General features: G+C 37.6%; 1 protein-coding gene across 1 annotated transcript; it reads right to left on the reverse strand.

Annotated features, from left to right (window-relative positions):
- Window positions 1-816: 816 nt before the first annotated feature.
- Window positions 817-3,686, reverse strand: LOC101001371 (olfactory receptor 149-like). The gene has a single exon (XM_021926678.2). It carries the CDS (start codon window positions 2,691-2,693, stop codon window positions 1,758-1,760), a length of 936 nt encoding a protein of 311 aa, XP_021782370.1. The 5' UTR covers window positions 2,694-3,686; the 3' UTR covers window positions 817-1,757.
- Between the last annotated feature and the right edge of the window lie 9,388 nt (window positions 3,687-13,074).

Consider the following 13,074-nt stretch of genomic DNA (forward strand, 5'->3'; position numbering starts at 1 on the left):
GGTATCATGGGAAGGGAAAGACCTAATCGTCCCCCAGCCTGACACCCGTGAAGGGTCTGTGCTGAGGAGGACTAGTATAAGAGGAAAGAAGGCCTCTTGGCGGTTGAGATAGAGAAAAGCCTCTGTCTCCTGACCGCCCCTGGGCAATGGAACATCTGGGTGTAAAACCTGATAGTATGTTCTATTTACTGAGAAAAGAGAAAACAGCCTTAGGGCTGAAGGTGGGCCGTGCTAGTGGCAATGCTGCTCTTTATGCACTAAAAAGGTTTATGGAGATGTTTTCATATGCATATCAAGGCACAGCACTTTTCCTTAAACTTATTCATGTCACAGAGATCTTTATTCATATGTCTTACTGCTGACCTTTTCCCTACAATGATCCTATTATTCTGCCACTTCCCGTTTTCTAAGATGGTACAGATAATGATCAATAAATACTGAGGGAACTCAGAGACCGGTGCCGGTGCGGGTCCTCTGTATGCTGAGCGCCGGTTCCCTGGGCCCACTTTTTCTTTCTCTATACTTTGTCTCTGTGTCTCATTTCTTTTCTCAAGTCTCTCCTTCCACCTAATGAGAAACGCCCACAGGTGTGGAGGGGCAGGTCACCCCTTCAGGATCACAGCACAGTTGCCCTTGTTTGGATTCCCCTACCTACCTTCGCATCTCACTCACATGCTGCATCTTCACAGCCAGGGCCTGTTTCCAGGTCTAAACACGGCAGGCAGGGTTTGGAAGTGACACAGCACACTAGTATCTCTGCTTTACCCATAGGAGACTGCCTCAGGTCCCAGTCAGAAGCCTTTCTCTTTGTACAACTTCCTTATGGTTCAGAAGTAACAGGATTCTATTTAAATCAATTGGCATGCACCACCACCACCACCACCAACAACAACAAAAAACCCACTTTTTCTTTTCTTTCTTTTTTTTCTTTTTTTTGAGAGAGTGATTTTTTTAAATTGAGGTACAATTTACATAACAAAAAATGAACTATTTTAAAGTGAACAAATCAGTGGAGTTGTGTACATTCACATTCATATTGTACATAGCACATTCACAGAGTTGTGCAGTCATCACCTCTACCTAGTTCCAAAACATTTTCATCACCCCACAATCAAACTAAAAAAAAAAAATCAATTTCCTCTGTTTTAATGGATTTACCTGCTCTGGATATTTAATAGGAATGGAATCATACAATATGTGACCTATTGTGTCTGGCTTTTTTTTCCCACTGAGCATTAGCTTTTCAAGTTCATCCATATTGTAGGAGGCATTCCTCATTCCTTTTGGACTGAATAACATTTTTAACAACTTGTAGATGAATAAAAATAAGGACTTATCCAATGCAGGCATTTGAGGATATAGTCACTGCAGTCAAGATGAATAAATGTCACAGTGGGAGGGAAATGAAGAGGAGGAGGGGATGTGGGAGGATGAAGAAAATACAGATTGAGAAGCAGAAGCTCCAAGCTGTTCTGCCTGCTGAGAAGAGTTTTTTTTTTTTCTCTCTCTCTCTCTCTCTCAGTATGATTTCCTCAAGAGAGCACAGGCCCCAGAGTCACAAAGCCAGCTCTAGAGTCCTCATTCTGCCATTCACTCCTTACATGTCCCTGGACAAGTTACTTTGAGTGTTAGTCTCCACATTGTAAAATGGAAATAATAATACCTGTGCCCTCAATTTCAAAAATATTTGTGAGCACCAAATAAAAAATTGTTATAAGCTGTGAAGTGTGGTTGAAGTGGTAGTTACTTGTTTCTCTCTACAACTGCTCAGGGAGGAAGCCCAGCTGATGTAGGACCCTCCTTAGTGATGATTTCACCTCCTTATTCCTGAGACTGTAGATTAAGGGGTTCAGCATGGGGGTGACCAGATTATTCAGAATCTGAACAGTTGCATCCAACCAGGGGCTGGGGGTTGGCCTCAGGTAAATGAGGACCACTGGCATGTAAAAAAGCAGGATGGCAGTGAGGTGGGCGCTGCAGGTGGAGAAGGCATGGCGTCGGCCCTCGGCAGAGTGGATCTGCAGGATGGAGAAGACGATGCGACTGTAAGAGGTGAGGACGAGAAGGAAACAGCTGAGGGGCATGAGGCCCACGCTGATGAACCCCACCATCTCCAGGGCGGAGGTATCTGCGCATGCCAGCTTCAGCATGACTGGGATATCACAGAAATAATAGTCCACCTCATTGGGGCCACAGTAAGGCAATTGGAAGGTGAGAGTGGTCAGAAAGGTGGCCTGAATGCAGCCAAAGAATGAGGTCCCCATGGCTAGGATGACGCACGCTCTGTGGCTCATGATTACAGTGTAGCGTAGAGGGTGACAAATGGCAACAAAGCGGTCGTAGGCCATCACCGTGTACAGGAAACACTCAGTGCAGCCCAGGAAATGGTAGAAGAAGAGCTGGGATGCACAGCCTGCATAGGAGATGGCTCGGCTATTCCCTGAAAGATAGCACAGCATCTTAGGGGAACTCACAGAAGGGAAAAATATGTCAAAAATAGACAGTTTGCACAGGAAGAAGTACATGGGCGTGTGAAGCCGAGTGGAGGAGACAATAGCCAGCAAGATGAGCAGGTTCCCCATAAGGGTGAAGATGTAGAAGGACAAAAACAGGACCAAGAGCATAGTCTCCAGACCCTCTGTGTGCGGGATGCCCAGCAGGATGAATTCGGACACCACCGAGAGATTCTTCATGACTGTGAAAACATCTAACCTTGAAAAGGTACCCAAGACACCGAAGTCTAAATACCAATGTCAAGTTCTCAAGCTTTTTGCTGATGAGTGCTTTGGCTATGTTTTTAACAAGAAACGAACTGCCTTCTTAGGAAAGGCAAGAGAGAGATCCATGTAAAAAAAAAATCAGATAATAAGGAAATGCCTATTTTAGAGTCAGTCTATTCAGCTCATGGAAGGAATGCTTTGTAAAGGCAGATGCTTGTCTTCTGCAGGATGAGAAGTTGAGAGGCATATTTAAAACACTTCAACTTAAGTTCGAAGCCTATGTACCATGGATTTATTCTTTTTGAGCATATTTACTATTTGAACTCTTGTGATGTCTTTACATAAGAAACTTCTACTATCCATTGTCCTCTGCAACCTAATAGAAAAATAATTATGTTAGAAACTGGAAAACTTAATATGAATCCTGGCTTTTCCATTTATTAGCTATACTTGTTAAAACAATTTACATGACGTCTTTCATAGACTTAGTTTCATCATCTGCCAAATGGAAATCATACTTATTATAACATCGGTAACACAAATATCCTAGTATTAAAGTTTATGAAGTATCTGCTAAAATGTCTGGCAAAACTATGAACCCTAATGAAAAGTTTTTTTCTTTTCTTCCATAAGTTATTGGGGTACAGGTAGTTTTTAGTCACATAAGTACATGATTTAGTGGTGATTTGTGAGATTTTGGTGCACCCATGACCTGAGCAGTATACACTGCACCGTATTTGTAGTATTTTACCCCTTGCCCCACTCCCACTCTTCCCCCCAAGTCCACAAAGTCCATTGTATCATTCTTATGCCTTTGCATCTTCATAGCTTAGTTCCCTTTATTTTATGTATCTTAAACTTAATTCTTAAGTACCTTCCTTTAATGTCTGTATCCTGTAATTATTTGCAAAAAATATTTTATTAAATAACATCATTGAATAGATTTAAGATTACATACTCTTCAGATTACATCTTTCTAGACTTGAAAGGTCAATGATCTCCAACTCTAATAAGAGATGCTGTTCTGGTTCTTCTGTTTCTAAGCCGACTTAAGATGACTGAAATATTGAGAAGCAGTATCAGCAAGGAAAGCATCCAATTCATGTTCCCGTAATGAAGTAAGAAATACAGTGATCCATGTAAAGAAAGGCAAAGAACAGCACTAATGAGGTAGTTTACATAAGTTAAGAGCAGAGTATAGCACCTGAAAGATTCAGGGATCTCTCATTACTCAGTAATAATAATGGTAATACACACACACGCACACACACACACACACACACGCACACCATTTAATGAATACTTACTGTGTTCCAAGGACAGGCTCAGCATTTTAAAACGTATTATTTATTTTTAAAGTATACCTATAAAAAGAAATTACTATTATTATTGCTATTCTTATCTATAGATAGGAAAGTGAAGCTTAGAAAAATCAAGCACATTTCTCATGCTTAAAAAGCTAGTACGTGACAGATTTGTTTAATTCCATTTCCTGTGCCCTCAATCATTAGGAAATTGTGCCCTCTGTTTGCCTCTGCTTTCTAAGACAGCCTTGCTTGGAAAGGTACCCATTGCTTGGCAATGACACTCTTTCCAGATGCATTCACATCATTGCTTTATATTAAGGTAGGAAAAGTCTTCATGTCCTATTTCCTCCTGGTCATTTCCAATCTTGACTTTAGAACCCAATTGATACCTCATTTAGTTTTAGAGATTACATAACAGGTATTTTCTATCCCTTTAACACTAGACCTTAGTATCAGCTCCAATTAAGGAGCTTTCAAGTTGCGGAGCCACATTCAACATAGGGATCCCAATCATAAGCTGTGGCAAGTGTCATGGAAAAGCATCTCTAAAGAGAACGACCAAGCCAGAATGAGTCACCCACATATTACCCAAGAACTGGGCAAAGTAAAGACATTATAGAAACAGTGACATTCTGGGGAAGAAATGCTTCTGCAGTCTGCCCCTTGTTATTAATTCTAGCCACACCTGAATCGTCTCTCTGAGCAACACAGATTCCTGTGAGCTTTCATCTCTTTGGTCAGCAAAGGCAAGAGGGAGAGCATCTGGTTCTTGCCTATGATCAAACACCATGATATCCTGTGATTCCATAATTTGATTTTTAAGTCCATTTCAGAAAGAAGTCACCAAAGACAAGGAAGATCTCCATGTGTGAACCCATTAGTGTGTGAGGGGAAGAGGCTAACAGTGAGACATAGGTAGAAGTTTGAACACTCACACTGTCCACCTGAGAACACAGTCAAGTTTCCCAACTGTTATAACAAGATCTCACATTTACTTTTTCTCAGCAGAGTACAGCGTGCTCCAGCCAAAGGAGCCTTAATTCTCCTATTTATAAAGAATCAAATCTCATAGGATTTGTACAATCAAGACCCGTACACACTCACTCTCTCTGGATTGCTTTCTTGAAATTTCTTTTCAGAACCCCTTAAGCCCTACTTGGGACTCAGTGATAGCTCTGAGGGAGCAATTAGTTTGTCAGTAGCATTCATCACCCAATCATGAGATAACAGTAATAATATCATTGGAAAGTGATGCTCTAAAGTGGGAAATATGTTCCCCCAAGACTGTTTGCATAGTAGAAAAACACTAGTTTTAACATTAGATCGCTTGCATTGCTATCCCTTTGGTTGTCCGTTACACCTTCAAGTCTTTGCTCCAATTCAGATCAATATCATAAGTTCACGATCTCATGATAGTTTGTGTTACCACTTGCCTCATCACTTTTCAAATTATGTATACATGCATGTGACTATATGGCTAGCTCTAATAAACATCACTATTCAAGACAGAAGCCTAATCAGTAGTTATTTATTATGCATCTACTATCATGATGTATCTTCAGGTCATTACTCCTACAGAAAAACAGTCTCACATACTGGACACATTGCTGGGAAGATGACCAGTATAAATAGAGGAGCTATAAACCAAAAAACAATCAACTAAACTGTTATTATTTAATTAACAATCCACTGTAAGTACTTACCATAAACTGTCATGCTAATGTATTTAATTCATTGTTACATTTAATCTCCAAATGAAACTTTAGGAAGTAGATAGTATTACTTGACAAAGAAACTGGACAACAGATTAAATAATCTAGAGATTACACAACTAGAAAGTAAATGAGCTGAGATTGTAATTTCAAAGCCAATTCTTTTAAGCACTAGGCTATGCTGAATTACAGAGATTTGAGTCTTGCACCAAAAGAAGAGAAAGAGATTTAATGTGGTCTTCAAATGCTTGCAAAGCTGGTAGGTAGACTTGGTAGGAGTTGTTTTACACAGACTCAAGAACCATGGGCAGATAGAAAGATAGATTTATTTTCAATGTAAAAAATAATTCTTTAATTATTAGAAATTTTACATCAATGAAATAAGCAACCTTTTGATGTAATGATCTCATCACTGGAAGTAATTCAAGAAGAGTTAAAGAGAACCATCTTTCAGGTATACCATTAAGGATATTCTCAATTTGAATGAATAACATGAATTCAAAAACCTTTAAGTTTTTTCTTAGTATGAAATTATTTGATTTTATTTCCACCATAAAACTTTTCAATGATTCTGACCTAACACCATACAAGTGGAGCTTTAAATTAATGATGATAATTCAACTAACCCCTAAAGCAAAAGCAATTATGAATATGCCCATAGCAGTTACAAAAGTAGTTACAAAGGTTACAAAACTGTTACCATTGTAATACCAAGGACAGGTTCAGCATTTTAAAATTTATTATTTATTTTTAAAGTATACCTATAAAAAGAAATTACTATTATTATTACCGTTCTTATCTACAGATAGGAAAGTGAAGCTTAGAAAAATCAAGCACATTTCTCATGCTTAAAAAGCTAGTATGTGACAGATTTGTTTAATTCCATTTCCTGTGCCCTCAATCATTAGGAAATTGTGCCCTCTGTTTGCCTCTGCTTTCTAAGACAGCCTTGCTTGGAAAGGTACCCATTGCTTGGCAATGACACTCTTTCCAGATGCATTCACATCATTGCTTTATATTAAGGTAGGAAAAGTCTTCATGTCCTATTTCCTCCTGGTCATTTCCAGTCTTGACTTTAGAGCCCAATTGATAAATACCTCATTTAGTTTTAGAGATCACATAACAGGTGTTTTCTATCCCTTTAACACTAGACTTTAGTATTTTTAAGAGAGGAGAAAAGCAGGTTGTGGAGGGTGTACAGACACTGCTCAGATAGAGGCTCAGAGGATGAACGTGGTTTGTTGGGATGTCTTAGTAAGTACATCACATTTTAGATAATAGCTAACATTTTCTGTGGATTTGTTATATACTGGAATTGTGATGAGGGCTCTGTATTTAATATATCTCAATATTTACCAAAAATTTATTTCTATCTATTTTTTATAGTAGAAAGCTTAATCTCAAAGACTCTAATTAACATAACCAAGGTAACAGAGTGGGTTAATGATAGAGTTGTATCTCAAATCCAGAATAATATGGCTTCTCCCTTTGTGTTATAAAGACAAATAAGTTTATTACTAATTTTGATTTTCAAATACTCATTAATAATTAATAGCACCTAACATTTGCAGTTGTTCTAGTTTTCCAATACACTTTTATGTAGTTCTAATTAATTCTTAAGAGCTGTGTAAGGTGGATTTTCTTAACTCCACTTTACAAATAAGGACATTAAACCTCAGAGCAATTCTGGCTTTTCTAAAGTTAGACAGTAGAAGAGCCCAGGCATTCCCAGGTTTAGCTGTCTTTCCACTACATCATCACTGCTTCCCAAAGTGACTCTATACAGAAAGCAGCTGTCTCTGGATGAGAGACAAATTATTAATAGATTCATTTGGATATTTGATTAAGCCTTCAGTATAACCTTATGGCCATTACTGTTTTTATCGTGGATTCCCTGACAAGATTATGGCATCAAAATATAATGAGATAGGCTGGGCATGGTGGCTCATGCCTGTAATCCCAGCACTTTGGGAGGATGAGGTAGGTGGGTCACTTGAGGTCAGGAGTTCAAGACTAGCCTGGCCAACATGGTGAAACCCCACCTCTACTAAAAGTGCAAAAATTGGCCGGGCATGGTGGCATGTGCCTGTAATGCCAGCTACTTGGAGGCTGAGGTGGCAAAATTGCTTAAACGAGGTGGGTAGAGGTTGCAGTGAGCCGAGATCATACTACTGCACTCCAGTCTGGTGACAGAGCGAGAGTCCGTCTCAATAATAACAATAAGAATAACAGAAAGCGTCAGAGGAACAAACAGAGAGAGTGAGAGAAACTTATTTAGCTCATGTTCTGTTTCCTAGGGAAACAGTCCCACTAGAAAGTTTACTACATATTTCTCAGAAGAGCTCTCTTGCCATGGTATGACTTGTGGGGAAATTTGCATTCTATTTCCATCATCTTTGTTTAAGTCTGCTTAATTTAATTCCTTTTTTTTTCCTACTCCAGGTATTCAAGTAAGTCAAGACATAGTCTAGCAACAACTGATTCCTCAACTAATCCTTCAGCAAAATTTTCTGTTTATAAATAGCAAGCTTAAGTCTAGGCGTTCTTGATCCAATGACAGGTGCTTTGTTGTTTCTTGGCAAGATAAGGGTCTGCGGTGAATTGTCAATCATGTTTCTTCCTTTATCTGCGACAACCCAGTGGAGAAGAAGTAGGCTGCAAGCCCCAAATGGAAAGGAGTATAATGATGGCTATTTATTGGGTGACACATATCTGAAGCTGCTATTTCCTTTTCTTCCTTTTGTTCTTCCTCCCTTCCTATCATTTTTTTTTTTCCTGGTGGAAAAGTTCTTGGCATCCTGAAAATTTGATGCTTTCTATGGAAGAGGTGTGATCTATCTAGTAGAGGAATATAGAACTGAAAATTTTCTGCATTTTTACTGGGGAGAGATGGAAATGAAAGCAATATCAGGGACTTGAATCCTTGGAAACTCTCTTGAATGATTTGGAATCCTCAATCATCACTAATTCCTAAACAAATTTCATGCTTCTATCTGATCCCACTCCCACTTTCAAAGCCTATAACCTGTTGGGATATAAGTCAGGTAACCATAACAGGTTAGAATACTGAACCAGTCCTTGGAATCATATGGAGTAGTTAAATGTCTAAAATGAATCACTAGTTTACATCTCTCAATGGAAATGTAAGCCTGAAAGTATTTGGTGTCCCAATCAATATTAAGGCCATTTGGAACCAACTATCAGTTATTGGAGCTTCAGAAATTATTGAACCAAAATTCAGAATCTATGCCTTTAAACGTCACACCATGTCCTTTGATCATGCATTCTAATAGATATAGTTACAAGAGAATATTTTGATGTATTCCTCAGATAAACTGATCTGCCTGAACTACAGCTTCATTTTACAATATCTTCTTTGTTTAATGTGTGTCTATTTAGCCATGGACATTAAGAAATCACAACAGCAGATGTGCTAATTTTTAGTCTATCATAACTGATAGGGTTGTTTTGAATGTGTGCAACTCTATGTATCTTGTACCAGGGTGGTAGTGTCATTCATATATTTATTTACACCTGAACATTATGATAAGATGATTACTGTTTAGAGTAAAGATTTGGTACAAAATGGAAAATATGTAGCTGTGTATTAATTATATCTGTAACATTCATTTTAATGGTTTTATGTAATAGTGATTACAGATTCTCCCAAAACCAGATAATTCAGCTAATTTATTAATAAAGTATTATAATCTTTGTTTTTAATATTCAAAACAAGTAGCTATTCATATTTTTATTTTTAAAAGTAAAAAACAGTAATACTTTCAATCATAGAGTTTTTGTATGCAGTTGTAATTGCTATTAACTTAAAACAGATGGTTTTAACCACAAGATATTTTTATGAAAGTCTTAAGATAACCACAAAGAAAAGTCTCCAAAGATAAAGAGAAAATAATCAAACCAAAAAATAAAAAATCAAATAAAGGAAGAAAGCAAGAGAAGAACAAGCTCACTGCAAAACAAACATAAATAATTAAAATGGCAGTGATAAGTCTTCACTTATCAATAGTTATTTTAAATGTAAATGAAATAAATTCTCCAATCAAAAGACACAGACTGATCATTTTTATTTGTCTATCATACCTCAGTAAAGCAGAAAACATGCGTTAGCACCAAATGAGAAAATCCACCCCCATCTTCCAGTCACCTCCCACCAGGCCTACCTCCTACCCTGGGGATTACAGTTCCACCTGAGATTTGGGCGGGGACACAAATCCAAACCATATCATGTTCGTTCAGCTTTTTCTTGTGGTAATAATGAGAATGGTGATTTCCAAACTCTTTGCATGTTATAGTTGAAACTGGCCTCCATGTAGTCTGATCTACCAAATCTCCACACTTCACTGACACTTCATTTACAGAATTGTACTTTTTGGAACTTACGAGGTAGAAAACTTTTTTTTTTCTATTGTCTATCTAAAGCTAAAAGTTTGTGTTTGTTTGTTTTGCACATAAACCAGTTTTTATTACTAAGTGATGTAACAAACAGACATCCTTAATGGTGAGATGTGAAAATGAGGTGAGGTGTGGGGAAGAACTCAGTAATGCAGTGAGGGTCTGTAAATAGACAGAGTCTCAGGGAGGGATGAGGGTATAATGTTAGGCAATTCTTCTTAAATAATAGTAAGCATAGTCATAAAGCTGAAAGTGGAATTGTATAGGAATACAGTCAGGCTTACATGAGATTATATATATATATATTTAAAACCTTTGTCAGATATCAAACTCTGTATGGAGTTTGGAATCCATGCTTTTTTAAGCCTTTATTCTACCTTTTAAAAAAAAAAAGCTTAATGAAGTGTAGTTTATGTACTGTAAAATCCATTCATTCACTTCAATCGTTTTTTGAGGTATTGTAATATTCAGTAGATTTTTAGGGTAAAAACGCTTACATTTACAACTATAATATTCAAACTACAGAAAACAAAAGACAAAGAGAAAATCCTGAAAGAAGTCTGCGGAGTGGAAGGGGGAGAACACTTTACCTATAGAGGAAAAAGAATAGCAGCATGTTTCTTGCCAAAAACTATTCATGCTAAAAGAGATTGAAGTAAAATATTTAAAGTGTTAAAAGACAAGACGGCTGGATGCGGTGGCTCACGCCTGTAATCATAGCACTTTGGGAGGTCAAGGCAGGTGGATCACAAGGTCAGGAGATCGAGATCATTCTGGCTAACGTGGTGAAACCCTGTCTCTACTAAAAATACAAAAAATTAGCCAGGTGTGGTGGTATGTGCCTGTAGTCCCAGTTACTCGGGAGGCTGAGGCAGGAGAATCACTTGAACCCAGGAGGTGGAAGTTGCAGTGAGCCAAAATCGTGCCATTGCACCCCAGCCTGGGTGACAGACCAAGACTCTGTCTCAAAAAAAAAAAAAAAAAAAAAAATTGACACACACACACACACACACACACGGAGCTATATGTTCAGCACAATTAAGCTTCAAAAGTGAAGAAGAAATAAGGACTTTCCCAGACAAAAAGAAAAACTAAGGGATTCCATTGCCCACAGATCTGTTCTACAAGAAGTATTAAGACAAATTCTTCAGGAAAAAGAAAAAGGATACAGGTAAGAAACTCAGATCTATGTAAAGAAAGTAAATGTCAGGGAAGAAATAAAAGTGAAATGCATATTCTTATTAATCGATCTGAAAGATAACTGTTTAAAGTTATAATAGTAACAATTGGGTAGTTAAAATATAGATATAAGTGAAATTAATGGCAGTGATGTCATAGTGGATGGGAAGACGGACTTAGGAATGCTCTGTTATAAGGTAACTGCACTACATGTAAAGTGATATAGTGTAATTTGAAGGTGGGCTTAAATTAGTGATAAATGCATATTGCAAACTCCAGAGGCACAACTAAAAGTATTCGTAAGAAACATGATGGATATATTGAATGGAGATAAAATGAAATCACATAAAATGCCTGGTTAAAGTGAGAAAAGACAAAAATAAAAGTCAAAGAGAAAAATGCAATAAATAGTAAACAGTTGACAAACATGGTAGATATTAACCTAATTTTATCAATAATTACTCTAAATATAAATGATATGGGTAGATAATTTAAAAGTAGTGATTGCCAAAGTGGATTAAAAACAAACAAAAACAAATAAATAAGACCCAACCATATCTTGTTTCCAAAAATCCACTTTAAATAAAAAGACTCATATAGGCTAAAAGTGAAGGGATGGAGAAAGATATACCCTGCCAAAATCAATCAGCGGAAATCTGCAGTAGTTACATAAATTTCAGACAAAGTCAACTTCAGAACAACAACAACAACAATCAGGGATAAAGTTGAGCATTAAATAATGATAAAAGAGTCAACTTTCCAAGGATGTATAATAATTTTAAATGTGTATGCACTTAGGAGAATATCAAAATATATGAGGCAAAAACTGATAAAATACATAGTTCACTGCACGGTTTTTTTTTTTTTCCCTTGGTTTTCTCCTGGTCAATCGATACTCCAGAAAGCAGATGGACTGTTTTTAAGGAAGCAACTGATGTGAGTTGGGAGAGGAAGAGCAGATGCTTAGTGACCCTGAGGAGGACTGTGTTAGAGTTGGGGAAGACAGGGCATGAATTTCATTAATAAGTCTATGTAGAACAGAGAACTCTCCAGGGGAGCTCCTGGGCTGTTTGAGTGGAAGAACCTTGAGGGAATGGTATCTGCCACTTTTCCTGTGGCCAAGTCTGCTGCTGTGGGGAAACAAGTACTAGATAAAGGCAACCAATGGGAGATGAGAACAGCTTCTCTCCTGGGCTCCTTGCCTGGACCACCAGTTTCTGAAATTACAGATGGCTCTTCATACTTTCCCAAAACATAAAGCATCAGGCTTGAAATGGGGTTTCAACAAATGTGCCAAAATGCCATTTGCTGATTATGAAGACTGACACTTGTTTAGATTCGAGGAATTTACAGTTGGCACAACATTTCATTGTGCAGGAGCCCAAGTGGAAAAATAAAACCATGCCACTTTAAAACTGTAGTTGTCTTATTTTAAAGAGGACAAAAGACAGGTTGATAATTTTTTTTTTGTTTCTTTTGGTTCATTTTGTTTTTTGTTTTAGAAGGCCCTGCACTAAGTCCTCAAGCCCCAGTCTGGAAGCTGAAGGGTGAGAAAAAAGGAGATAAACAATAAATGCTCTGCATAATAAATGTAAACTTGCAGCACTGTGTGCACAGAGGTTAACTATACAAGTTTCATGGTCCTTAGAAAACTATTTTCTGAGATTACATAGGTAGGGTCTATCTAGATGGCAGACTTGGATACAAGCCTATTTCATGAAAATACTAAGCCTTTACTTCTCA

This window comes from Papio anubis, chromosome 12 (assembly GCF_008728515.1).
Source record: "Papio anubis isolate 15944 chromosome 12, Panubis1.0, whole genome shotgun sequence".
Classification (NCBI taxonomy): Eukaryota; Metazoa; Chordata; class Mammalia; order Primates; family Cercopithecidae; genus Papio; species Papio anubis.